General features: G+C 33.4%; 1 protein-coding gene across 1 annotated transcript; it reads left to right on the top strand.

Moving 5' to 3' along the window:
- The first annotated feature begins 484 nt into the window (after window positions 1-484).
- Window positions 485-23,825, top strand: pak1 (p21 protein (Cdc42/Rac)-activated kinase 1). Its single transcript, XM_042775704.1, is given in 16 exon segments — window positions 485-676; window positions 5,435-5,529; window positions 6,202-6,349; window positions 7,482-7,519; window positions 8,209-8,322; window positions 11,726-11,853; window positions 11,855-11,913; window positions 14,247-14,274; window positions 14,691-14,765; window positions 14,855-14,903; window positions 16,242-16,354; window positions 17,404-17,521; window positions 18,438-18,537; window positions 18,867-19,063; window positions 20,401-20,538; window positions 22,659-23,825. Coding segments are annotated over 16 exon segments (1,635 nt in total). The 5' UTR covers window positions 485-528; the 3' UTR covers window positions 22,746-23,825.
- Window positions 23,826-25,084: the final 1,259 nt, after the last annotated feature.

Raw genomic sequence — 25,084 nt, 5'->3', positions numbered from 1 at the left:
GCTGCTTCATATTTTTGTGGAAACTGTCAAACATTTTATTTTTCAGTATTCTTTGATGAACAGAAAGTTTAAAAGAACAGCATCTATATGAAATGGAAATCTTTTGTCACATTATAAATGTCTTTACTGTAATTTTTGATCATTTTAATGCGTCCTTGATGAATATAAGTATAAACAAAAACATATTTTTAAATCTTACTGACTTATAACATGCTTTAAATGAAAATAGTACATAGAAATATATTGGTTTGAAACTACATCAGATGATGTTTTCTTCATGCTTTAGCTGTTTTTTTCCTGCTGTGTCCTAGTTTAATCTAAATACTATTAAAAGAAGATTGGTGGTAATTTGGTAAATCTAATTATGCTTTCAGTTTCATTCCAGAAACCCCTGCGGTTGATTTACTGTAGCCCCTCCCTTTTCACCAACTCACTAGCTCTGATTGGTTGTGTGTTTCAGATTTAGCCACGCCCACAGCTGAAGATGTCAGACAATGGGAAGTAGAAGACAAGCCGCCAGCTCCGCCCATGAGAAACACCAGCACCATGATTGGCTCGTCCGGTAAAGACTCAGGCCCACTGAATCACGGCTCCAAACCCCTGCCGCCCAACCCAGAGGATAAAAGGAGAAAAGAAGGCTTCATCCGATCCATACTCACCGGAGGAGGAGACAAGAGTGAGTGAAAACTCATTTAAAAAGAGGACTTCAAAACAATCCAGCAAGAACAGAATTTCTATAGGGAGTCATTCATCTTACACTAACACAAGCATCGTATTTTATGACTGTAAACCTTTTAACTTTGAGGTTGATAATTATTATTATTATTATTATGAGTATATAAATTTTTATGAAACGTGCATCTTAGTCTTGTACTGGGCTCTTGTTTTTTCCCCATTGAAATTAGCTTTCTAGTTAATTTTTAACTAGATTTGTTTTTGGTCAATGTTAATTAAGTTTTTTAAAGCACAAATATCCCATGTAGTCTCTGTGTGAGTCATTAACGTCAGACATTAATAAAACGATTTTTTGAGCAAAACTTTGTTGTAAAGTAGTTTTAAAATGGAGAACAGCATGTCACAACCTCAGTCACATGTCAGCTTCCAGATAGCATTTCATATTGAACTGGGGGGCACAACCCAAAAAATAACACAGTCGTCTTCTCCAGTATGTACATAATCCTGGTTTATTGAGGTTCCGAGTATGTCAGGACTGATGCCAGAGCCGCTGGGCAAGCTGAATGTCGGGCAAAGACGGAGCGATTGTACACCTCGGTCAGAAAAAGAATCTCACAAAGAACATTCAGTTACGCTTCAGTTTGTGGTGGGTTAATAATTAATTGTTTGTTATTGGCTCATTTTAGGGTTGGGTGATTTGAATAAAGCTTGAGGTATGCATGATAAAAAAAAAAAAATGTTTTGTGAAAGAAGTCTCTTTTGCTCACCTGAATGCTGGATTTATTGATTTAAAAAACACCGTAATGTCATTAATATTGCGAAATAGTATTACAATTTAAAATAACTGATTTGTATTTGAAATATATTTTAAAATGTAATTTATTCCTGTGATGCAAATCTGTATTTTCAGCATCATAGTATTAGTATGCAGTGTCACATGATCTTTCAGAAATCATTCTGATATACAGGATCTGCTGCTCAAGAAACCATTTCTGATTATTATCAATGTTGTTGTGCTGCTTCATATTATTGTGGAAAAGTACTGTCAAACATTTTATTTTCAGTATTCTTTGATGAACAGAAAGTTTAAAAGAACAGCATCTATATGAAATGGAAAATCTTTTGTCACATTATAAATGTCTTTACTGTAATTTTTGATCATTTTAATGCGTCCTTGATGAATATAAGTATATATATATATTTTTTTTAAATCTTACTGACTTATGCTATAAATGAAAGTAGTACATAGAAATATATTGGTCTGAAACTACATCAGATGATGTTTTCTTCCTGCTTTAACTGTTTTTTTCCTGCTGTGTCCTAGTTTAATCTAAATACTATTAAAAGAAGATTGGTGGTAATTTTTGGTAAATCTAATTATGCATTGTCAGTTTCATTCCAGAAACCCCTGCGGTTGATTTACTGTAGCCCCTCCCTTTTCACCAACTCACTAGCTCTGATTGGTTGTGTGTTTCAGATTTAGCCACGCCCACAGCTGAAGATGTCAGACAATGGGGAAGTAGAAGACAAGCCGCCAGCTCCGCCCATGAGAAACACCAGCACCATGATTGGCTCGTCCGGTAAAGACTCAGGCCCGCTGAATCACGGCTCCTCCAAACCCCTGCCACCGCCCAACCCGAGGATAAAAGGAGAAAAAGAAGGCTTCATCCGATCCATACTCACCGGAGGAGGAGACAAGAGTGAGTGAAAACTCATTTAAAAAGAGGACTTCAAAACAATCCAGCAAGAACAGAATTTCTATAGGGAGTCATTCATCTTACAATAAACACAAGCATCTTACTTTATGACTGTAAACCTTTTAACTTTGAGGTTGATATTCTCCTTCATTTGTGGCAGCAGATTCTCACACTTTCTCATTGTATAACACGCGTCTCCAAACACCTGTGCATCCACACATCTCTCCGTGTCAAGAGTCCGTCTCACTCCTGCATTCTGAGCGGCTCGTCTTTCTGCAGGCCTGTTTATTGTTAATTAGCAGCCCGTTAGCACATCATTAATATTAAAGACCCTGCCTGGCTTCAGCACACAGCAGATGAGGACGTTTATAATAGGCATTAGCAGCATCTGCACACATGAGTGACACACAGGAACTGGAAAACAGCGTTGCAACAACAGATGCATGACTGTGTATATATTGTAATAATGTCATTATGAAATCCAAAAAAAAGTATGAGATTAAAATGGCAGGAAGCTAGTATATTGTATAAAACTAGTGTTATGACTTGCACTAAAAGGAGATTCCTTAAAAACTAGACTCTCTGACACTAGCACTCTCTATTCTATTTCTATTGTATCTACTTGTTTTATTTTATTTATTATAAAAACTTAACTCTCTAACACGTTCTCTATTCTGTTTCTATTCTATCTTTTATTTATTATAAAAAACTTAACTCTCTAACACTAGCATTCTCTATTCTATTTCTATTCTATCTACTTGTTTTCTTTTATTTATTATAAAAAACTTAATCCTCTAACACTAGCGTTCTCTATTCTATTTCTGTTCTATCATTTATTTATTATAAAAAACTTAACCCTCTAACACTAGCGTTCTCTATTCTATTTATATTCTATCTTTTATTTATTATAAAAAACTTAACCCTCTAACACTAGCATTCTCTATTCTATTTCTATTCTATCTTTTATTTATTATAAAAAAAATTAACCCTCTAACACTAGCGTTATCTATTCTAATTTTATTCTATCTTTTATTTATTATAAAAAACAACCCTCTAACACTAGCGTTCTCTAATCTATTTCTATTCTATCTACTTTTCTTTTATTTCTTATAAAAACTTAATTCTCTAACACCAGTGTTCTCTGTTCTGTTTCTATTCTATCACTACCATCCTCCAAAAAACTTAACCCTTTAATGCTAGCATTTTCTATTCTATTTCTATCTGCTTGTTTTCTTTTATTTATTATAAAAACGTAACTCTCTAACCACTAGCATTCTCTATTCTATTTCTCTTCTTTTATTTATTATTATAAAAATCTTAACCCTCTAACACTAGCATTCTCTTTTCTATTTCTATTCTTTTATTTATTATAAAAACTTAACCCTCTAACACTAGCGTTCTCTATTCTATTTCTATTCTATCTTTTATTTATTATAAAAAACGTATTCCTATAACACTAGCGTTCTCTATTCTATTTCTGTTCTATCTTTTATTTATCATAAAAAACTTAACCCTCTAACACTAGCGTTCTCTATTCTATTTTTATTCTATCTTTTATTTATTATTTAAAAATTAACCCTCTAACACTAGCGTTCTCTATTCGATTTCTATTCTATCTTTTATTTATTATATAAAACTTAACCCTCTAACACTAGCGTTCTCTATTCTATTTCTATTCTATCTTTTATTTAATATAAAAAACAACCCTCTAACACTAGCGTTCTCTAATCTATTTCTATTCTATCTACTTTTCTTTTATTTCTTATAAAAACTTAATTCTCTAACACCAGTGTTCTCTGTTCTGTTTCTATTCTATCTGGTTATTATTAAAAAACTTAACCCTTTAATGCTAGCATTTTCTATTCTATTTCTATCTGCCTGTTTTCTTTTATTTATTAAAAAAACGTAACTCTCTAACATCAGTGTTCTCTATTCTTTTTCTGTTCTATCTTTTATTTATTATAAAAATCTTAACCCTCTAACACTAGCATTCTCTTTTCTATTTCTATTCTTTTATTTATTATAAAAACTTAACCCTCTAACACTAGCGTTCTCTATTCTATTTCTATTCTTTTATTTATTATAAAAAACTTAACCCTATAACACTAGCATTCTCTATTCGATTTCTATTCTATCTTTTATTTATTATAAAAACACTTAACCCTGTAACACTAGCATTCTCTATTCTATTTCTATTCTATCTTTTATTTATTATAAAAAACTTAACCCTCTAACACTAGCGTTCTCTATTCTATTTCTATTCTATCATTTATTTATTATAAAAAACGTAACTCTCTAACATCAGTGTTCTCTATTCTTTTTCTGTTCTATCTTTTATTTATTATAAAAAACTTAACTCTCTAACACTAGCGTTCTCTATTATATTTCTGTTCTATATTTTATTTATTATAAAAAACTTAACCCTCTAACACTAGCGTTCTCTATTCGATTTCTATTCTATCGCTTTTTTATTATAAAAAACTTAACCCTCTAACAATACCATTTTCTAGCCTATTTCTATTCCATCTACTGTTTTCTTTTTATTTCTAAGTGTACTGCGTTAGACTAGCCAGGACTTGTCGCAGCACTTACATATTATTGCTCTTTTGTTGGTTTGATTGCTTCTTTGTTCTCATTTGTACGTTGCTTTGGATAAAATGTGTTAAAATGTTAGAAAAAGGCTAAAATGTAAGAAACGTTAACATGTTAAAATATGCATGCTATGATGATCTGTCTGTGTCTGTTTTTCTGATGTACTGATGGCTTTCAAATTTCAAGCTTTAAAACTAGTTAAAACTGAAAACCTTCACATTTCTTCAAACTTGCTAGTCAGGTTTTCTAAAGGCAACATTTTAATTCATTATATAAAATATAATTTCAAAAACATTTTTTATACAATAGTTTCCCGCTATTCTGTACTGTATGTGTCTAATAAAGAGACAAAATGAAAAACGTGTTGTATGTTTACAATAAGTGATTTGAATAATCTACATTTAAACATACCTTAACTCTTATTCTCTTCTTTCACTCTACCGTGTCTCTGCCCTCATCATCGTCTTCAGCCAATAAGAAGAAAGAGCGTCCAGAGATCTCTCTGCCGTCGGACTTTGAGCACACCATCCATGTTGGCTTCGACGCCGTCACTGGAGAGTTCACTGTAAGTCTGAGCAAAGACCTTTTCCTGCAGGATGTCCACATGTAGAAAACAATTCTATTTATACCTTCAGACATAATCACACATCACACATTTTTTTGACAAATTATAGCCAAATCTTAAATGTAAAATTCATTAAGAACTTGTTAAATAGCACTTTTACTGTGTACTTAACCTGTAAAATTAATGAACTCACCTGATTATAAAGAGAAAGTGCTAAAGAAAGCACACAAAAAAGGACAAACGGAGAGAAAAATGGCTGAATATGTTCATTTGACATCAGCAACCCAAATATAGAAAATGAACCTCCAGCAGTTCAGACTCGCAGGATTAACCTCCGGATCCAGATCTGTCTCCCTCTTTACATCTGGTTTATTATATTTGATAAGATATTAAATGAGCAGTAGTCTTTTCCTGACCCCTAATTCAGCCGTACGTTTCCTCTGTATGACATGAGTTGAGCTCAGTGTGTGTAATGAACTCAAAGTGTTAATGGGAGCCAGTGGGCAGATAACCAGGAGTGTGTTTTCACCACTCATACTGATCACAATGTGACCATATTTATCTGTCTGTCAGATTTAACATTGCTTTTGGCATGCGCATGCTTTCATTGTCACTGGCATAGGCTGATTACCGTGGTTTACACCTTGCTTGTGTTTGTGGCTCTCTATGTAGGGCATGCCTGAGCAGTGGGCACGGTTGCTCCAGACGTCCAACATCACTAAACTCGAGCAGAAGAAGAATCCTCAGGCCGTACTGGATGTGCTTAAATTCTACGACTCTAAAGAAACAAACAACAGTCAGAAATACATGAGCTTTACAGGTGTGACGCACATTTTATACATATTACAGCTGTAGCAGTGTAGATGTCAGTAACATCTCACATCATTGTAATTATATCATATATATATGTATGTATGCATGTTTGTGTAAACTAAAAAAATGAAAAATATAGGTAATAAAAAAATATAAATCTCTAAAAAGAAATATATATGTAATAAAATAAATGTAAATATATATCATAAAAATTCTATATATTAATTGTATTCTTCTAGTATAAATATAAATGAAAAATAATATTTTATATTCATATAAATATATATATAACATTTAATTTATTTTATATGATATATATATTCTTATATATGCATTTTATGTTTAATTATGTATGTTTGTGTGTATATATATATATGTATATATATGTGTGTGTGTGTGTGTGAGTGTGTGTGTGTGTGTATATCAATTTGTTAAATTTAATTTTATATATTATATCTTATGTGTATGTATATATATGTGTGTGTGTGTGTGTGCGTGTGTGCGTGCGTGCGTGCGTGCGTGTGTGTGTGTGTGTGTGTGTATATATATATATATTTATTTATACTTATATTAGGTATATTTTATACCTAATGCAGATGAAACATATCCAGTTGTCATTGGTTTCATTTAAATAAGATGCGATCTGGCGCTGTAATGAGTTGTTTTTTTAAATGTTCGTTGTGATGTTATTAGTGACTGAACGTTCTCTTCACACATGAGCTCTTCAATCTATCGCTTAATGACATTTTAGAGACTATCTATTCATTCCAGTTAAATCACAAAACATGCTCCCTGCTCTTGATATATGATCACTGATTAACATTTTTGATTTTAAAAAAGGGAAAAAATATGCGAGGGTGGATTAGAACATTCTACCACTAGACTGTTTAGAAATACGATTGTTTATTGCATACCTATGTATTTATTCACTGATGTGAAGAATCTCGGGCCTAATAATACATTTTATTATAGTACATAGAATTAAACTTTCACGTTAAAAATGAGTTCTATGTCGATAAATTAACCCAGTGGCTTTATATCAGCCACCAAATCCATTATAAATCAGCAGTTGATCAGTGATGTGTTGTCTGTAGTTTAGTTCTATAGTCCATTTCTCATTCTTCTGTTTTTAATTTCAGACAAAGGTACGGATAACTACAGCTCTTCCAACGCAGTGGTGAGTGATTGTGACATCTGACTGTGTTTTCCAGGTTTATCTGTCACACGCAGAGAAGTGTTTGAGGTCGGGGGGTGGGGGGGTGTGGAGAAATGTTCTCTCGGCTCACGTGACAGATTGACAGAGGACGGGACGGGAGGAAGTTTGCTGGGGGGAAGAGAAGGGAACTGAGAGCTGAAATGGACGGGGGGGGGGGGGGGGTGTAGTGAACAACAAGGTGACAGAGTCCCATAAGAGCTGCCCACTCAACAGAAGGACAGAACTGATGCCAGCCACTCGAGACTGTGCCAATGGGTTCATCTCTCTCTCTCTCTCTCTCTCTCTCTCTCTCTCTCTCTCTCTCCCTCTCTCCTCTCTCTCTCTCTCTCTCTCTCTCTCTCTAGTCCCTCCTCTCTCTCTCTCTCTCTCTCTCTCTCCCTGCACTGTGAATCAGCATCTTTTTCGTCCAGTTCTCCTGCTGAGTTGTGCTGTATCCATAGCTCAGACCGAATCAGGTTAGATGCAAAGCAAGATGGGGAGTGAAGTTTTAGCTGTGGTGTATAGGGTCAGCTGGTGAGGCCCGCGGGGAGTTGAATGCGGTCAGCCCTGCTCTCGTGGTTGGCATGTTGGGGTTGGGTTTGTTTTGCACTCATGTTGTGATGTCAGTCGGTCAGCCTCACTTCCTGCTCGACTTGTTTCACGCTCCGCAGAACTCCAAGACCGTTTCCGAGACCCCTGCCGTGGCCACGGTCTCCGAGGATGATGATGAGGATGAAGCCACGCCTCCACCAACCATCGCACCCCGTCCCGAACACACAAAATCTGTGAGTATTTACTTGTATGGGTCAATGTTAAAGGGTAAGTTCACCCAAAAATAAAAATTAGGCTGCGTTGTACTCACCTCCGAGGCATCCTAAGTGTATATGATCTTTCAGACGAATCCAGTCGGAGTTATTTTAAAAACTGTCTTTGATCTTTCAAGCTCTATCATTGCAGTCAGCGGGTGTTGCATTGCTTCAGTCCAAAAGAAGTTATATAAAAAGCGCCCATCCATAAAAAAAGTGTCTCACACGGCTCCGGCGGGCTGAACAAAGACCTCCTGTAGTGATTGATGCGTTTTTTTAAGAAAAACATTCATATTTAAAATGTAATAATTACTTTAATCTATTTTTTAAAAACGCAGCCTAATTTTCATTTTTGGGTGAACTAACCTTTTAAGGGATCAAATGCTAAGGTGTTTTAAGAGTTTTCCAGGGCATATATATATAAAATGTATGTACTAGTTTAGTTTTTTTTTTTATAGTTAATTTTTTATAAAATTATTTTAATTAATCAATTATTTATTAAATAATTTTTTATTTTATTTGTGAATCAATTTTTATTTGTATAATTTTAGTTTAAGTGTAATCTTTAGCAATTTGCTTGTTTTTAAATATTATTATATAGGTTTAATTTAAAAAAAATGTATTTCAGTTTTAGTTTTTTATTTATTTCCAGTTTGTAATTTTAGTGTGTCAGCTTTAATTTATTTCAGGTAGTTGCCAAGTTCTAATTTTGTTTAAGTTTTAGATATTTAGTTAGTCTCTCTCTCGCTCTCGGATGAAGTTTAATATGCTTTATAGGCATGACAAAATTATACTTTCATTTTGTCAAGGAATGGAAAAGTAAAAGAAAGTAAAATAACACTAGTGCTAATAATAAAAAATAAAATAATGGGTTTAAAATAAAATGCAAAGTCTCATGGGAAATTCAAAAATAAATTGAATGAAGTTTATTTAGGCCTTATGTTTGGGTTGTTGCTAGGTGGTTGCTAATGTGTTTTGTGAGGTTGCTAGGTTATTAATACTTTGAATTAGCTTTTATTTCTATGTTTTTAGTTTTATTGTAATTTTTTGAGGATGGTTGCTAGACAGACAGACAGGCTGACAGTGGTTGTGGTTATTGGTTGCTAAGGCGTTCTGAGTAGTTTTGAAGTGGTTAGTAGGTAATTGTGGCTGCTGGTTGGTTAAACAGACAGACAGGCAGTTGTAAGGTGTTTTGGTGTTGTGGGTGTTGGCTGGCAGATGCAGATACGTGACAGTCCGGTCTGTAGTCTGGAATAATGAGTTTCTGACTCTAGACGCCTCCAAGCTAACCTGTAATTACAGAATAAATATGCATGTGTTCAGAGCGGGGGTAGGTGACTGGAGCTTTATTACAGGAGCGTGTGTGTGTGTGTGTGTGTGTGTTTGAGCCTCGTTACCTTCCTTTCATCTGTCTGGAGATCACTGGATCAGGCCTGGTTGGCTTCTAGGCGCCCGGCTGATTAAAGATGCTCCATCAGCGCTCATTCATGTGTGGTTTTGATGTGAAGGGGTTTCACCCTCATTAGGTCAGAGGAGATGAATGATGTCCTGTAATGTGTTCACTTCACACACACACTCACACACATAATGCTGCTTTTTGCGTCTGTAGTGGCCACAGCCGGCTTGTAGTGCATGTCTGATAACTTTGAGCTTATTACAGTGTCCACTAAAAAAATGTGTGTGTGTGTGAAATATATATGTGTATATATATATATATATAGATATATATATATATAGATATATATATCTATATATATATATATATATATATATATAATATTATATATATATATATAGTATATATATACATTTCTAGTTTTCACATTATTTTACTTTTAATATTTATTTTCCAAGGCCAGTTCTAATTTTCATTCAAGATTTGTAATTTTTAGTTGTACTCCTTTTATTTTATTTTATTTTATTTTTATTTTTGTTGCCAACAGGCAGCATTTCTAATTTTTTTAAATATATTTTTAAGTTTTACTAATTTTATTTTATTTTATTATTTTATTTTTTTTTTATTTTATTTTATTTTATTTTATTTTATTTTATTTTTTTTATTTTATTTATATTTTATTTATTTTATTTTCATTTTTTTATTTATATTTATTTTTTTATTTTGTTCAGCTTTGATTTAGTTAACAAACAATTTTAACAAATTTTAATAGTTTTAGTTCAGAATAAAAACACTTTTTTTTAACACTCTTTTCAGGCGAACTTCTTTTCATACAGTATGTGTCTTAACGTTGTTGTGAAAATTGTGATATTCAGAAAGCTGATGCTCTGATCTCCATCTGTTCATGTCTTACTGGTGTTTTATTAACCCTTTGCACACAAAGCTTGTGTTTGTTCTGAGGTTAAAAGTAAAGAACAGCATCTTCTGGTTTTTTCTCTGTGAATGTGTGTGACGCTGATCCTGGCGGCTCTGAATGAGTATCAGGATGGACGCTGCGGTACACAGTTTCCATGGTGTCACTGTGGTGAATCAACTTCTGACTGCACACTTCAGCTCTTTGGCTGCTTGTTCGTGCTGTTTTTTGTCTCCAAAATGAATTAAAGAACATAAGCCCAACCCCAGTGTTGTAAAGTAATCTTCTAAGAAAAGAGCAGGAAACTTAATACGCGTCACAGAGATCTGGATCTGTTTGAACAGACTGAGAAGCGAGGCTCCTGTGAGCAGAAATGTTGAGGGTTTTGTTCAGCTTGTGAAGGTCTGAGGAGAGAATTATATTCACTTGAGTCACTTCAGACACTTCAGTTTTATTGTGTCTGTGGGTACCAGCAGGCCAGTCCTTTCCCAGAATGTCCTGTGAATCATCCATTGCTCCGTTTGGGCCCCATGTGGTCTGATATGTGTGTCTTAGAAACTGGACTGGAAACTAAAGTTCATTTTATATAGAAATGTATTTATTATTTTTATATTTATAATTTATTATGCTTTTAGATAGATAGATAGAAATATATATATATATATATATATATATACACATACATACATACATACATACATACATACATACATTTATTTTTGTGTTTACCTAATACATTTTATTAGTATTTTTACCTAATTAATTTTATTATATATATGCATATATATATATATATATATATATCATATATATATGCATATATATATATATATATATATAAATATAAATTTTATTTCACTCTGTCTGTCTGTCTATCTATCTATCTAATTTAACATTTTATTAATATATTTTTAGATTAATTATATATATTTATATTTTTAATTTTACTCTTTTTAATTGAATCTATTTAATCTAATTATTTGTTTAATTTATTTTACTTTTTTATTTTATTTTATTAAATATATATTTTTATTTTATTTTATCCATTGCTAATGTGTCGTCTCCCCCCACAGATCTACACGCGCTCCGTTATCGACCCTCTCCCTCCTCCACTCTCCACCAAAGACGCAGCTACGTCACCCATCAGTAATGTGGCCGCTGACGGCGGCAGTCCCACCCCGACACCCTCCACCAACCCCAACACCCTCCACGCCACAAAACACCGACAAAACACGCAAGAAGAAGATTTGAACAACGAATAGTGAGTGATATACAGTACACTACCATTCAAAATTTTGGGGTCCCGGTCATCGGTCAGTGTTTATGTTTGTAGAGTGCTCATTCTGAGTCGATAGTGGAGGTAAGTGTCTGTGAGCCTACAGACCACTTCAAAATTCCTTGGGGTCAGCTTCCCCTCGTAGGACTCATTGTTTCGGATTTTACTACGAAATCCTCATTACTTATTCAGCAAAGATGTGTCATTAGAGGCAGTTGATCTGTTGGCCCAAGTGCACATTTAAACACCCGTGTAACACAAGATTTCTATTTCAGAAATTGGCCATGCTGTCGTATTTACTTGCCTTTCTATTAATTGTGAATCCTGCCAATTGAGGATACTCCAATGTTTCCGCAGACAAACACGATTTCAATTACAGATTGATATAATACGAAATGTTTCTTGCTCGCAGTAAATCAGAACTATTTCGAATGATTTTGAAGATCATGTGACACTGAAGACTCGGAGTAATGATGCTGAAAATACGCAGGGTAACTGCACATCACAGAAATAAATTACATTTTACTATATATTGAATAGAAAACATTTATTTTAATTAATAATAATATATCAAATATTTTACTATTTTTACAGCATTTTGAAAGAAAAAATGCAGACTTGGTGAGCAGAAGAGACTTCTTTACAACCCCAAAATTCTGATTAGTGTATTTAAAAGAATGGCAGATAACAATAATAGAATATGTATTAATGATGCATTTATATTATATATATTTTTAATCCATCCAAGGCATAGCTGTGCTATTCCCTCTTCAGGTCTCTTTTTCCTATGTGATGATAATTTACATACAAATCAATATTTCATGTCCAATTATTTATTTATTTAGTAAGTAGCCCTGTAATAAGCGGGGTAATGTGCAGTCAGCGAGAGATTATTGCTAAATAAACCCCAGATCACGCTGTCAAGGTTTATTTTATGTTAACGACCGGCTGACTGCACATTATTCCTGACATATCAAATATGTATGATGTATTTATTTTTCGAAGAATTCAAACCCGCTTTTATCTCTTGATCGAGTCGTTCATGCAATGCTTATTTTTTTTGTGTAGCCTTATTGTCATTATTGTTTTATTTTTTATGCATTGTTATGATTTAGCATGAAATGATTCCCAGTCATTTAGTTTGAGCTGCTCTAGAGATGCATGACTTTCTAGCAAATTATCTGTTTATTTTTTAACATTGCAACGAACCCGCGCTCCAGATTGCTCAGAATCTCCCTCTGCTCTGGTAAGAAACGTGGATGCTGCTGCTGCAGTCATCCAGTGTGTCTCTCCTGTCACTTCAGGCCCCTCTTGGCTCCAATAATTTTGAGTGCTAAGATCACCACATGCTAGGGAAGACGGCTGCATCAATAGTGCCCCATCCAGTGTGTCTCTCCTGTCACTTCAGGCCCCTCTTGGCCAAAGATTTGTCATCCACCATTTAAAACTGCCGTTCATCAATAGTTGCCGGGTTACACATCAAGCTGAAGCTGTTCCTGTCTTTCCCTAAATTTCAGACGTCGTATAAGTCTGATCAGAACTCGGCCTTCTTCCTTTCTGTGTTTTCCGAGCCCCTGTTACTGTACCTCACTGCCTGTAAATCTGTCTTTTCCTAAGGGTTTAGAGGCCATTTCTTCCCCGTCTCTCTCATTGCTCAACACTGGAAACGATCGTGTGCTTTCCTTCACAGCATGTGTCTCAATTAATGATAAGATAAGATGTAAAATAAAATATAAACATAATTGTATTAATTTTATAACTTTTTATAAATATAAATAAATATAATCCATAAAGTAAAAGATATATTTGCTTAAGAATATTTTTTTATTATAAACGTAAAACCAGCTTTTACATTTTAAGGTTATATTTTTTATTGCAATAAATAAAAGACTGAAATTTTCTTGTATTTTTGCACTTCAATAACTCTATTTTTTTTTTTTTTTTTGCAGTGTTATTATAACATTTTATATATAATGTGCATGTTTGTGTGTGTTCGTATGTGTGTATTATATATAAAAATGTAACCCTGGAGCACAAAAGCAGTTTTAAGTCTCTGGGGTATATTTGTAGCAATAGCCAAAAATACATTGTATGGGCAAAAATTATCGATTTTTCTTTTATGCCAAAAATCTTTAGGATATTAAATAAAGATCATGTTCCATAAAGATATTTTGTAAATTTCGTAATCCGTAAATATATCAAAACTTCATTTTTGATTAGTAATATACATTGCTTAGAATTCATTTGGACAAATTTAAAGATGATTTTCTCAATATTTAGATTTTTTTGACCCCCCCAAATTCCAGATTTTCAAATAGTTGTATCTCGACCAAATATTGTCCGATCCTAACAATCCATACATTAATTGAAATCTTATTTATTCAGCTTTCAGATTATGTATAAATCTCAATTTCGAAAAATTGACACTTAAGGCTGGTTTTGTGCTGCATGGTCACATACATATATAATTGTTAATTTTTAATCTTGCATGCACCATTGTAAGGCAGTCTAGGTTTGGGCCTTTATTTTGTCTGGTTTAAAAAAGTAAATAAATAAACAAACACCTCCATCTAATCTCCAGTTTAATAACGGCATAAGGTCATATCACTATATTGATTATAAATTCGATCCGTTGTGCAGCTCTCTCACAACTCCTTTCTTTTGTCTTTTAAACGGCTGCCTTTCCCTTCCTCCCTCATCTGTGTCTCTTAAGTTTTCATTTTTTTGTGGCGTTTTGTTTTTCTTAAAATAACATGTGGCCTCCACTCCACAGGAAGTATAGTCAGCGTGGGCGACCCGAAGAAGAAGTACACGCGATTTGAGAAGATTGGCCAGGGGTGAGTTTCATGATGGATGTCTTCTTATTTATGCCAGATCCCACAGTCTTCAAACAATCATCCTGATCTTTATTTCCTTCCCTCATCAGGGCGTCTGGAACGGTCTACACAGCCATAGACATCGCCACGGGGCAAGAGGTGAGACAGCCACTTACAGTACATGTTTCTCATCTGCAGTATGACACCAGAGCACTTCCTTACAGGTGTTCAAACAACATTCAGCACATGCATGACGTATTGCATGCATTAAATCATGTTTGTCCGACAAATGTAATGCTTAAAATAGAATATCATGAGATCAATACTTACAAAACTCCAGTATAAGGCAAGCATCACTATTATTGTAGCTCATAGGGTTATTGAGTTAAACAACATATTATATAAAATAATAAAAGAATATATTCAGAGAATATTTTTAAAAAAAATTACACCTCTAAAATTTTTTCTCATACTCAATAAAATAAAAATAAAATAAAAACAGTATAAAAGGATTATATATATATTTACTACTGCTATTAATTATTATTAAAATAAAATATAAAATACAAAAAAAATATTAATTTTTTTTACCTGTAAAATATCAAGATCTATTAATTGTATATGTCTTTATGGGTGTTAAAGCAACATTAGCACATGCATGATGTATTGCACGTTAGGTGATGCTTGTCCAACAAATATAATGCTTGAAATAGAACAACGTGAGGTCAGTTCTTGCCAAACTCATAGCTCATAGAGTTCAAACATATTGTATAAAATAATAAGAGAATATATTCAGAATTTTTAAAGCAAGTTTTCTTCAAGTTTAATCTCAGCTACAATCAAATCAAAACATAAACATAAAATGATTTACTACTACTACACATAACATGATATGTGTTGTATGTTACGTGTTATACATTATATAATTTTCAAACTTGCATGCACTATTGGAAGGCAGTCCAGTAAGAAACCAACATTTTATAAATAAGCAACTGCATCCTAGCAGTGTCCTTCTACCACCCAAACACCTTCTCTATTAGCTTCAGCTGTTGTTGCTCTTATATTTTATACATTTTCTGAAGTTGCATGGCAAATATGCCATTTGGCAGCATTTGGAGAATGCTTATCACAGCGTTGGAGATATCGACAGTCTTTTCAGTGTCCGCATGCTCTTCTGGTTAATAGAGGGCACCTCTCGTCATCATTAACGTGCCTCTGACGGAGACTTCACCGTTCTCGCTGATCGATGATCAATGAATCAGGGGATGCAGGAGGGGAACGGTGTAGGATATTGATCTGATGAATTTCCTCAGAGCTGAACCTGCACACGCACGCACACACACACACACACACACACACACACACACACACACACACACACACACACAAACACAGCTAATCTCAAACCAGTCCTCACTCATGTTAATGGAGAGATGGAGCCAAAGAATCATCATCCAGTGTGTCTAAAAGCTTTGACTCGGATGTTTCGTCTCTCAGGTGGCCATCAAACAGATGAATCTACAGCAGCAGCCCAAGAAAGAGCTGATCATCAACGAGATCTTAGTCATGAGGGAAAACAAGAACCCCAACATCGTCAATTACCTGGACAGGTCAGTTCATTAGATTAAGCCTTTTCCTAATCAGTATTTTGTCTTGTTTTCCTGTACCTTCCTGTACCATGTGTTTCGTTTTATTTTATTTTATTTTTTATTTTTCTAAATTATGTTTTTCATATTTTATGTCTATTTTTAAGTTATATTTTCTTATATTCTTTGTTTATTTTTAAAGTTATATAACCTCTTTTTTTGCATTTGTTTTTTGTTATTTTCCATTTATTACGAGATATATTTTTTAAATTAAATTCTCTTTTTTATCTTTTCTTTCTTTTTAAAAGTTATATTTTCCTTTCTTTTGCCTTTGTTTTTTGTTGTATTTGTTTATTTTTTGGATTTTCCTAAAGTTTATATTTTCCTTTATTTTGTGTTTTTTTTTTTAAAAGTGTGTATATATTTTATATATTATATATATGCCTATGTATTATTTTATTATATATATATATATAGATATATATATATATATATATTATTCTTTTTTTATAATTTCTGTTATGTCTTTCGTAGTTTCTGTTAGTTTTTGTTATATTTTTATGTTCTTTTTTCTTTAACATTATATTTTATTTCTTTTATTCACTATTCATTTATTTTACATTTATAATCACTAACTTTTAAAAACTAACAAAATCAAACTTACCAAAATCTACTAGACAAGTTAAGAAAAAGAAGACATTTAAAATTATAATGAATAAAAATAATAATGAATAATTTAAAATATATTTTCTTTAAAAATCAGTCTGATGATCTTAAACAATTTTGTTTCTAAAGATAATGAAAATCAGACGAAAATGAGTCTGTAATGAAAAAAAGTCTCATTAAAATGATGTGATGATGAGACCGCTGTTGTGGTGACATCATCTCAGATGTATCTGGGTTTTAACAGTGTTATCACGTTTGGCTCTGATGTGTTTTTTTGTGTCCATGGTGAGTTTCTCCACGTCTGCACTAATAAAAGCGGGAGCATCCAGTGATTCTGTTGTCATGGCGATGCTGCTGCATCCCTCAGCAATGTGGCGTGTGTTGACGATGCTGTCTTGTTGCCATAGTTACCTGGTGGGAGACGAGCTGTGGGTGGTGATGGAGTATCTGGCCGGAGGCTCCCTGACGGACGTAGTGACGGAAACGTGTATGGATGAAGCGCAGATCGCCGCCGTCTGTCGGGAAGTGAGTGTGGAAGTATTCCAAACCTACTGAGCTGCCTTGCTGTCTAGATGCCCGCTAAGGGAGTATCCTAAGTGAAATGAAACCTCACAAGTGAAAGAATTGGAACACTCTGCATAGTCAGGAACTCATTAGTGGAGCTTCTTAAATAATTCCAATAGATTTTAATGTTAGCTAACCTTACAACAAAATACTTTAATAAGCATAATACACAGCACACACAAATGTTAAGTGAAATAGCACATTTGTAATTTGATTGAATTCCCATTTTCTGCAGTATATATTCAATCCAACTGTATTTAGTATATACTGAATTTAACTATATTCATAATCATCTTTTAACAATATAAAATATAATATAAAATATAAAAATAAAAGCTAATTCAAAATATTAATGAATACTATAAAGTAAAAAAAATAAAACAAAAAATAATAATAAAACAAAAAAAATATACTAAAAAAAAAAAACTAAAAAGAAAAAAAAAAAATACAAATAAAAAAAAACAACAAAAAAAAACTAATAAAACAACAAAAGCACATAACAAAATACTAAAACTTAATAAAAAAATAAAAAAACGGAAAATATAAAATTAAAAGCTAATTCAAAAAATTAAATAATGCTATAATAGTGTATAAATAATACTATATAGTAAGTTGAAGTACTAAAGTATAAAAATATAAATAATAAAATAAAAGTATAAATAATACTAAATATTAAGCTGAAGTACTAAAATTAGTTAATTACTCAAACTGAAATTAAATTACTGTATAGAAATATCAAAATAAAACTAATACAAATGACAAAAGCACATAACAAAATATTCAAACTGAGCTTGTTTGCAGTGGATTCTGACTTTTGTGTGACGCGAGCCTCTTGCCCCTGAAATGCATGTTTGAGTTTGCTTCATTCACTCTGCAGTGTCTCCAAGCGCTGGAGTTCCTGCACTCGAATCAGGTCATTCACAGAGACATCAAGAGCGACAACATTCTCCTGGGCATGGACGGCTCCGTCAAACTCAGTGAGTTTGACCGAAAACTATTTTTCTTCCAATTTTGGTTGCAGTTTTTCTTTCTTCATGGTTGCAAAAACATTTAAATCTTGGCCTCAAGTGCTGTTTACATGATTACATTTCTCATCCATGGCTTTGATAATGATTTAAAGCAAGCATAATTGTGATTTACTGAATGTGTTTATTTGTGCAAAGGCTTCTCTGTGATTTTATTTTTTTTTCACCAGTAGAGGGAGCAAGAGTCCAGATTATGTGCATTGCATCTGCTGATATGGTTTCAGTTTATCTAACACCAGACGGTCTAAACATGTCTGTCTGTCTGTCTGTCTGTCTGTCAGCTGATTTCGGCTTCTGCGCTCAGATCACTCCTGAACAGAGCAAGCGAAGCACCATGGTTGGGACGCCCTACTGGATGGCCCCGGAGGTGGTGACCCGCAAGGCCTACGGCCCCAAAGTGGACATCTGGTCCCTGGGCATCATGGCTATCGAGATGATCGAGGGCGAACCACCGTACCTCAACGAAAACCCTCTGAGGGTGAGAATAAAGACATCCAAACTCACTTATATGTGCAGGTTATCACTACAGGTTTCAGAGGAGTGAGAGAGATATATAGTGATTAACATATTCATGAACCATGGTTTTTATGTGGTATAATGGCATTGGATGATTACCATATTATGAATCATTGTATTCTTTGCAGTACTTTAGTGCCATGGGTTTCCAACAACTACAGTACTACCATGGTACCATGTCTAAAAATACACATTGATAAAACAGAGTATTACAAAAAAAACAAAGAAATCAAAGTACGCAGAAAAAAAAACAAACAAAACAAAGGAACTAAAAAAATAATATCAAACAAAAAAAAACATAAAACAATAATAGACAAAACAAATACAAATAAGTTTTGAATAGACAGATGAAATTCAGAAACCCCTTCTGTCCAAAACTAATAAAAAGAGATGCAAAATATAGAAAAATAAACTTAAAATCCGTCAATGCTAAAATACTCGGACTGGCAAAACATTTGGTTTGCATTTTATTAATTGCATTTTAAACAGTGGAACAAAAACAATAATAATAATAATAATTTATATATATATGATTTATAAAAAAATGATTTATAAAAAAAATAGATACAGAAATAAATAAATAGTCTCATTTAAACAGTGAAATAAAACAGTCTAAATGTATGTAATATTTGAGTAATGAATTTGTTCCTGATTTGAATTAATTGTTTAAAAAAACTGTGCTTTTTACATACAAAATAATATATAAAAATAGAAAGTAAATAAATATATGTCTAATAAATGAATGAATAAAGGAATAAAGGGATGTCACAAGTGTGCTTACATTAATTGGAGTTTGAGGCTGTTGCGTGAGACCAGGTGCACATATAGAACTAATGCTGTCCACTTGTGATCTCAAGATGATGCTGAGATCCACCCTTTGTTTCAGATCGTTGAATTATTTTAAATATGGCCTCATGTGAACGAGAGTGACATCAGATGCTCTCCAGATGGAAACTGCATTGATTTCATCGATTGATACTTTGTGGGAGGACAGAATGCAACATTGATTTCAACCTTCATTAGCTTTAAAGGCTTTTATCTGAATACATTTGCTAAAACTATTTGTGGGCACACCTGTGGTTAATTTGTGGCTAACAATACTGAAGTAGTGGTGAGTATAGTGAGATAAATATTTGGCAACAGTGGGCTTTGCGTATATATATATTTTGGTTTTGTATAGTTTTCCCTTAGATCATGATGTGGGATATGGAAAAACATTAAAAAATGCTAAAGATAAACTAAATCAATATTTTAATACATATAAACTCTGCTTTACCCCTAACCTCTGCATCTCACCAGGCTCTGTATCTCATCGCCACCAATGGAACGCCGGAGCTGCAGAACCCAGAGAAACTCTCATCCGTGTTTCGGGATTTCTTAAACCGCTGTCTGGAGATGGACGTGGAGAAGAGAGGCTCTGCCAAGGAGCTCTTACAGGTGTGTGTGTGTGTGTGTGTGTGTGTACGTTCAGTATTTTCCTCTTAAACCTATTAAAGTTATTTATTGATTAATGTTACAAGAAAAAAAAAAACCTGCCAGTATCAATGCGTCATGCTTGACCTTTGTAGATAAGTGATATTTCAATATCATAGATGCACAATTATATTAATATTTTGAATTTGTGTAAGTGTAAATTACATACACAAATTGAATATGTATAATGATATAATGATAATAAACCTGATATGCATCAAAAATATAGATCAGTGAAAAGTGACTTGACTAAGAGTGCTGCTTGTAAAGGATTAATTAAAAAAAAAAAAATTGCAAAAGCTTTTCACACTAACTAACAAATACATAGACTTGAGTGGCAAATGGATTAAGAAATGCAAATGACAATGTTTTTTAAGATGTAAAAGTGCATTTCAGTTATTTAATTTTTATTGTTACATTTCTTTAAATTTTTAAAAATAATTAAAGAACTTTTATTTGTCAATTTGGAATGTTATTTATTATTTATAGTATTTATTAATAATTGTATTTAGTTATTTAAAAAGGCATTTAATTAATTTATAATTGATTCTTTTTTTTTTCATTCATTGTCCTTCATTCACCAAACGTGTTTCAAAACATGAGCTGCCTTCCTAGACAGCATTTTTGGACATCATAGAAGTGTTTAAATATTCAAAACAAAACATGCTGTCTAGGTAGTCAGCTCACTAGGTTTTGAAGCACAGACAGTATTACTGATGTAGTTTTAAACTCATTTAATGTGAACCAATTACTTCTATAATATTTTAAAGAATAAAACAAACTGCTTTTGATGTGTAGTTTATATTCTCTCGAATTCAGAGAGCATCATTCAGTCTCTGCATCATAATCGCGTCTCTCCTTCTGTCTCTCCCACACACACATCTGATTTAGAAAACTCACATCTGTTGGGTTGGAATAAAGGCTGCCAGAACTTTCCAGAAAAGCCCAGGAGCTGAAAGTATCTGAGCTTGAGTAGTGAGGTTGTGTAACGCGTTATATGACTCAGTTGTGCATTAAAAGAGGCGGCTGGAGAGACTCGTGTAAATAATGTGGAAAGCTGCTGGAAATCTGAGACATCAGAGTGAGTGGGAGCAGAAAATAGAAAGGGTTTAGTACAAGAACTTCAATTCACAGTTCACTCTCCAGTTAACTAAGCCAAATGTTTAAAACCAGGGAAATATTTCTCAATATATGAAAGTTTGGGGTCCTGAAGATTTTTGCATTACTTATTAGTAATTACTTTCTAAATCCTATATTATCCTATATGAGATCTTTTAATTCTTTCAAAAAATTATATAAAATTGGATCATTTATTCTTCAACTGACCAAAGTATTTAAAAGAACAAGGTTACATTAAAAGCATACATTTTAACATTAGATGTTACATTTTGATGTTAAATTCACTATTGTTTTATATAGAATTGTTCAGTAGTTTGTAAAGTTTTTAATGCAATTACATCAGAAGTAACTGGAATTAAATTCCATTAAATCCCTTACTTTTTAAAGGGAAAAGTAATTAAATTACAGTAATTAATTACTTAGTAATGCATTGCACCCAACACTGAAACAGGTGAGCACCGAAACCTTTTCTTAATATACACTACTGTTCTAAAGTTTGGGGTCAGTAGGATTTAAAAAAAAATTTTTTTTTTATTAAGAATAAAATTAAAAATTTGAAATTAAATTGATCAAAAGTAACAGTAAAGACATTTATAATGATACAAACGATTTCTATTTCAAATAAATGCTTTTCTTTTGAACTTTCTATTCAGCAAAGAATCCTGAAAAATAAAAGCAGCACAACTGTTTTCAACATTGATAATAATCAGAAATGTTTCTTGAGCAGCAAATCAGTATATTTTTATGATTTTGAAGGATCATGTGACACTGAAGACTGGAGTAATGATGCTGAAAATTCAGCATTACAACACAGGAATAAATTGCAGTTTACAGTATATTCACATAGAAAACAGCTGTTTAAAATTGTAATAATATTTAAGGATTTTACTGATTTTACTGTATTTTTGATGCAATAAATGCAGCCTCGGTGAGCAGAAGTGACGTCTCTGTCTCTCTCCCCGCAGCATCAGTTCCTGAAAGCGGCCAAGCCTCTGTCCAGCCTCACGCCGCTGATCATAGCAGCCAAAGAGGCGGCCAAAAACAACCGCTAGCCTCTACGAGACGACTCCCAGGCCCCACCTGTCCTCTGCCCTGACCCCCAGAGCTCCCCGTCAGCCGTCTCTCTCTCTCTCTCTCTCTCTCTCTCTCTCTCTCTCTCTCGCCCCGCTCAGGAGCTCTCGTGCCGAGGGTTCATCCGCCCCTCGCCCTCTACTGCTGATGTTTTAGGGACCGAGGGGCGTCTGCGCTCACTGCTGTGGTCACCGAAAAGGCTCTGAATGATGACATCACTGGAAACAAAGGGCCATGGCGCGTCAGGCCCAAAGCATTATGGGGGATTTTCCCCTGGCTGACTCTCTCTGGGTCTCACTGTCAATTTTTCTGTTGCTTTTTTTTTTTGTCGTTTACTTTTGTGTTCAGATCATGGGAGCATGACTGATGTTTTCATGTGTGTGTTTGTTGGGGTTTTCGTTTATTTTATAATTTTTTGTTAAGTTTTCTCTGTGTGTGTGTGTGTGTGTGTGTGTGTGTGTGTGTGTGTGTGTGTGTGTGTGTGTGTGTGTGTGTGTGTGTGTGTGTGTGTGTTCGCCGGGTCATAGATTAGCTGAGATTGCGACGTGATGACATGTTCGTACTGCGATCGACAGAAAGATCTCGTCTGATGTACATTGTTTTTGATATTGAAACATGATGATTTGCAACAAACTATTGATTAAGGTACTATGAAGGATGCCTGTGCATGAAGAGACTGCATTTCAGATGATGAAACGACCACCTGAGGTCCATTCTGTCCCATAATTCCTCCACACTTCGGAATCCCAACAAAGCATCACTGCATTACAATGTTTTGCATTGCTACAAACATGAATGGAATTGAAATTTTCTGATTTTACGTTCATGGACCCTTTGGCCTTAAACTGTGACGTGAATAGTAGGACGTACGAAGACAGCACAACACACCAAGATGCAATCTGTTGCCCTTTTGATTCTTTCAGTGGCCTGATGGGGTTTATTTAGAAGAGAATCTTTCCTGTAAGCAATCAGTGCGTTTCTGCAAACCATAAACTCTTTATAAGGCCTTTTGATGAATTGAAATTCTTAACTGAAATGGGACGAATAAACTTCAGAGTTAATTACAGTGTCTAGGTGATCTTTTGTAAATGCTGTGTTGCTAAATGTGTCCCAAAATGCAATGCTCTCAACTTGACCTATGTGTTTAATGACTTTATAATCTTATGATCTTTTCAGCTCTTGTTTGACTCATTTTTTATTGAGTTCAAAGATTTAAAATGTAAAAATGTGAAAAAAAACTTACTTTTTTGGGTTAATCTATTTCTGGATGGTACTCTGGACATATTTGATTTATTATTGCTATTATTATTATTATTATTATTATTGGTAAAAGTTAAAGCAGTTTTGCACAAAAATAAGTTTAAAAATAAAAAATAAATTAAATAACATAATGAGGACATTTTTATTTTATATTATAGGTTATTAACCATGTTAATTTTTGAGATTATAATCGGACTACTCTGGAAATTAGGATTAAAAAAAAAAGACATAAAGGTAAAAAATTAAAACAGTTTTACACAATTTGATTAAAAAATATTAATATTATTTATTTATTTTTCTGAGATTATAATTGGACTGTACTCTGGAACTAATGAGGATTTGCATTTATTTAATTTGTAACTTTTTATAATCATAGGTATAAGTTTAAATATTTTTACACAAAATTTGATTTAAAGATTAAATAACCATATTTATTTCTGAGATTATAATTTGATGTTAGTCATAATGAGGATTTTCATAAAAAAAGGTGAAAAAAAAAAACATTTCAACACAAAAAATACACGATAATACAATATAGTTGTCTTGTATAAGTGTATTATTAATATAAATATTCTGAGATGATAATTGGACTGTACTCTGGACATGAATAATATTGTCATTTGTAACAACATACAGCAATGCGCATATTTTCCATTCCAAACACAGTCACTGTTGACCTGAAACGAAATCTGTGCTTGTTTTGAGTATGTTTCTGTACTCTGCTTATTATTCACAAAGATGGAATCAAATAGGTTTTAACTTCGGTTTGCATTCATCTTCTCATTTCAGTGCATTTTCAGGATTACTGTACTTCCGTTACACACTTCTGAGATGATTAGCTGGAAAGAGCACCGGAGACCCGCTGACTGTTATAAAACACTGCAAAACACTGCTTACTGTGTTTGAACAAAATGTTCTTTCCACTGCTGGCTGTTTGTGAGTATAGCTGGACTGTGAAAGGATTAGTTCACTCAAAAACTGGCTTTTACTCACCCTCATGTTGTTCCAAAACAATATTTTTTTCTGTGAAACACAAAAAGCGACGTTGCACAGAAAATCT

Source organism: Cyprinus carpio, chromosome A18, assembly GCF_018340385.1.
Source record: "Cyprinus carpio isolate SPL01 chromosome A18, ASM1834038v1, whole genome shotgun sequence".
Classification (NCBI taxonomy): domain Eukaryota; kingdom Metazoa; phylum Chordata; class Actinopteri; order Cypriniformes; family Cyprinidae; genus Cyprinus; species Cyprinus carpio.
The sequence above is the reverse complement of the archived record's forward strand: the minus strand, read 5'-3'. Positions and strand labels throughout refer to the sequence as shown.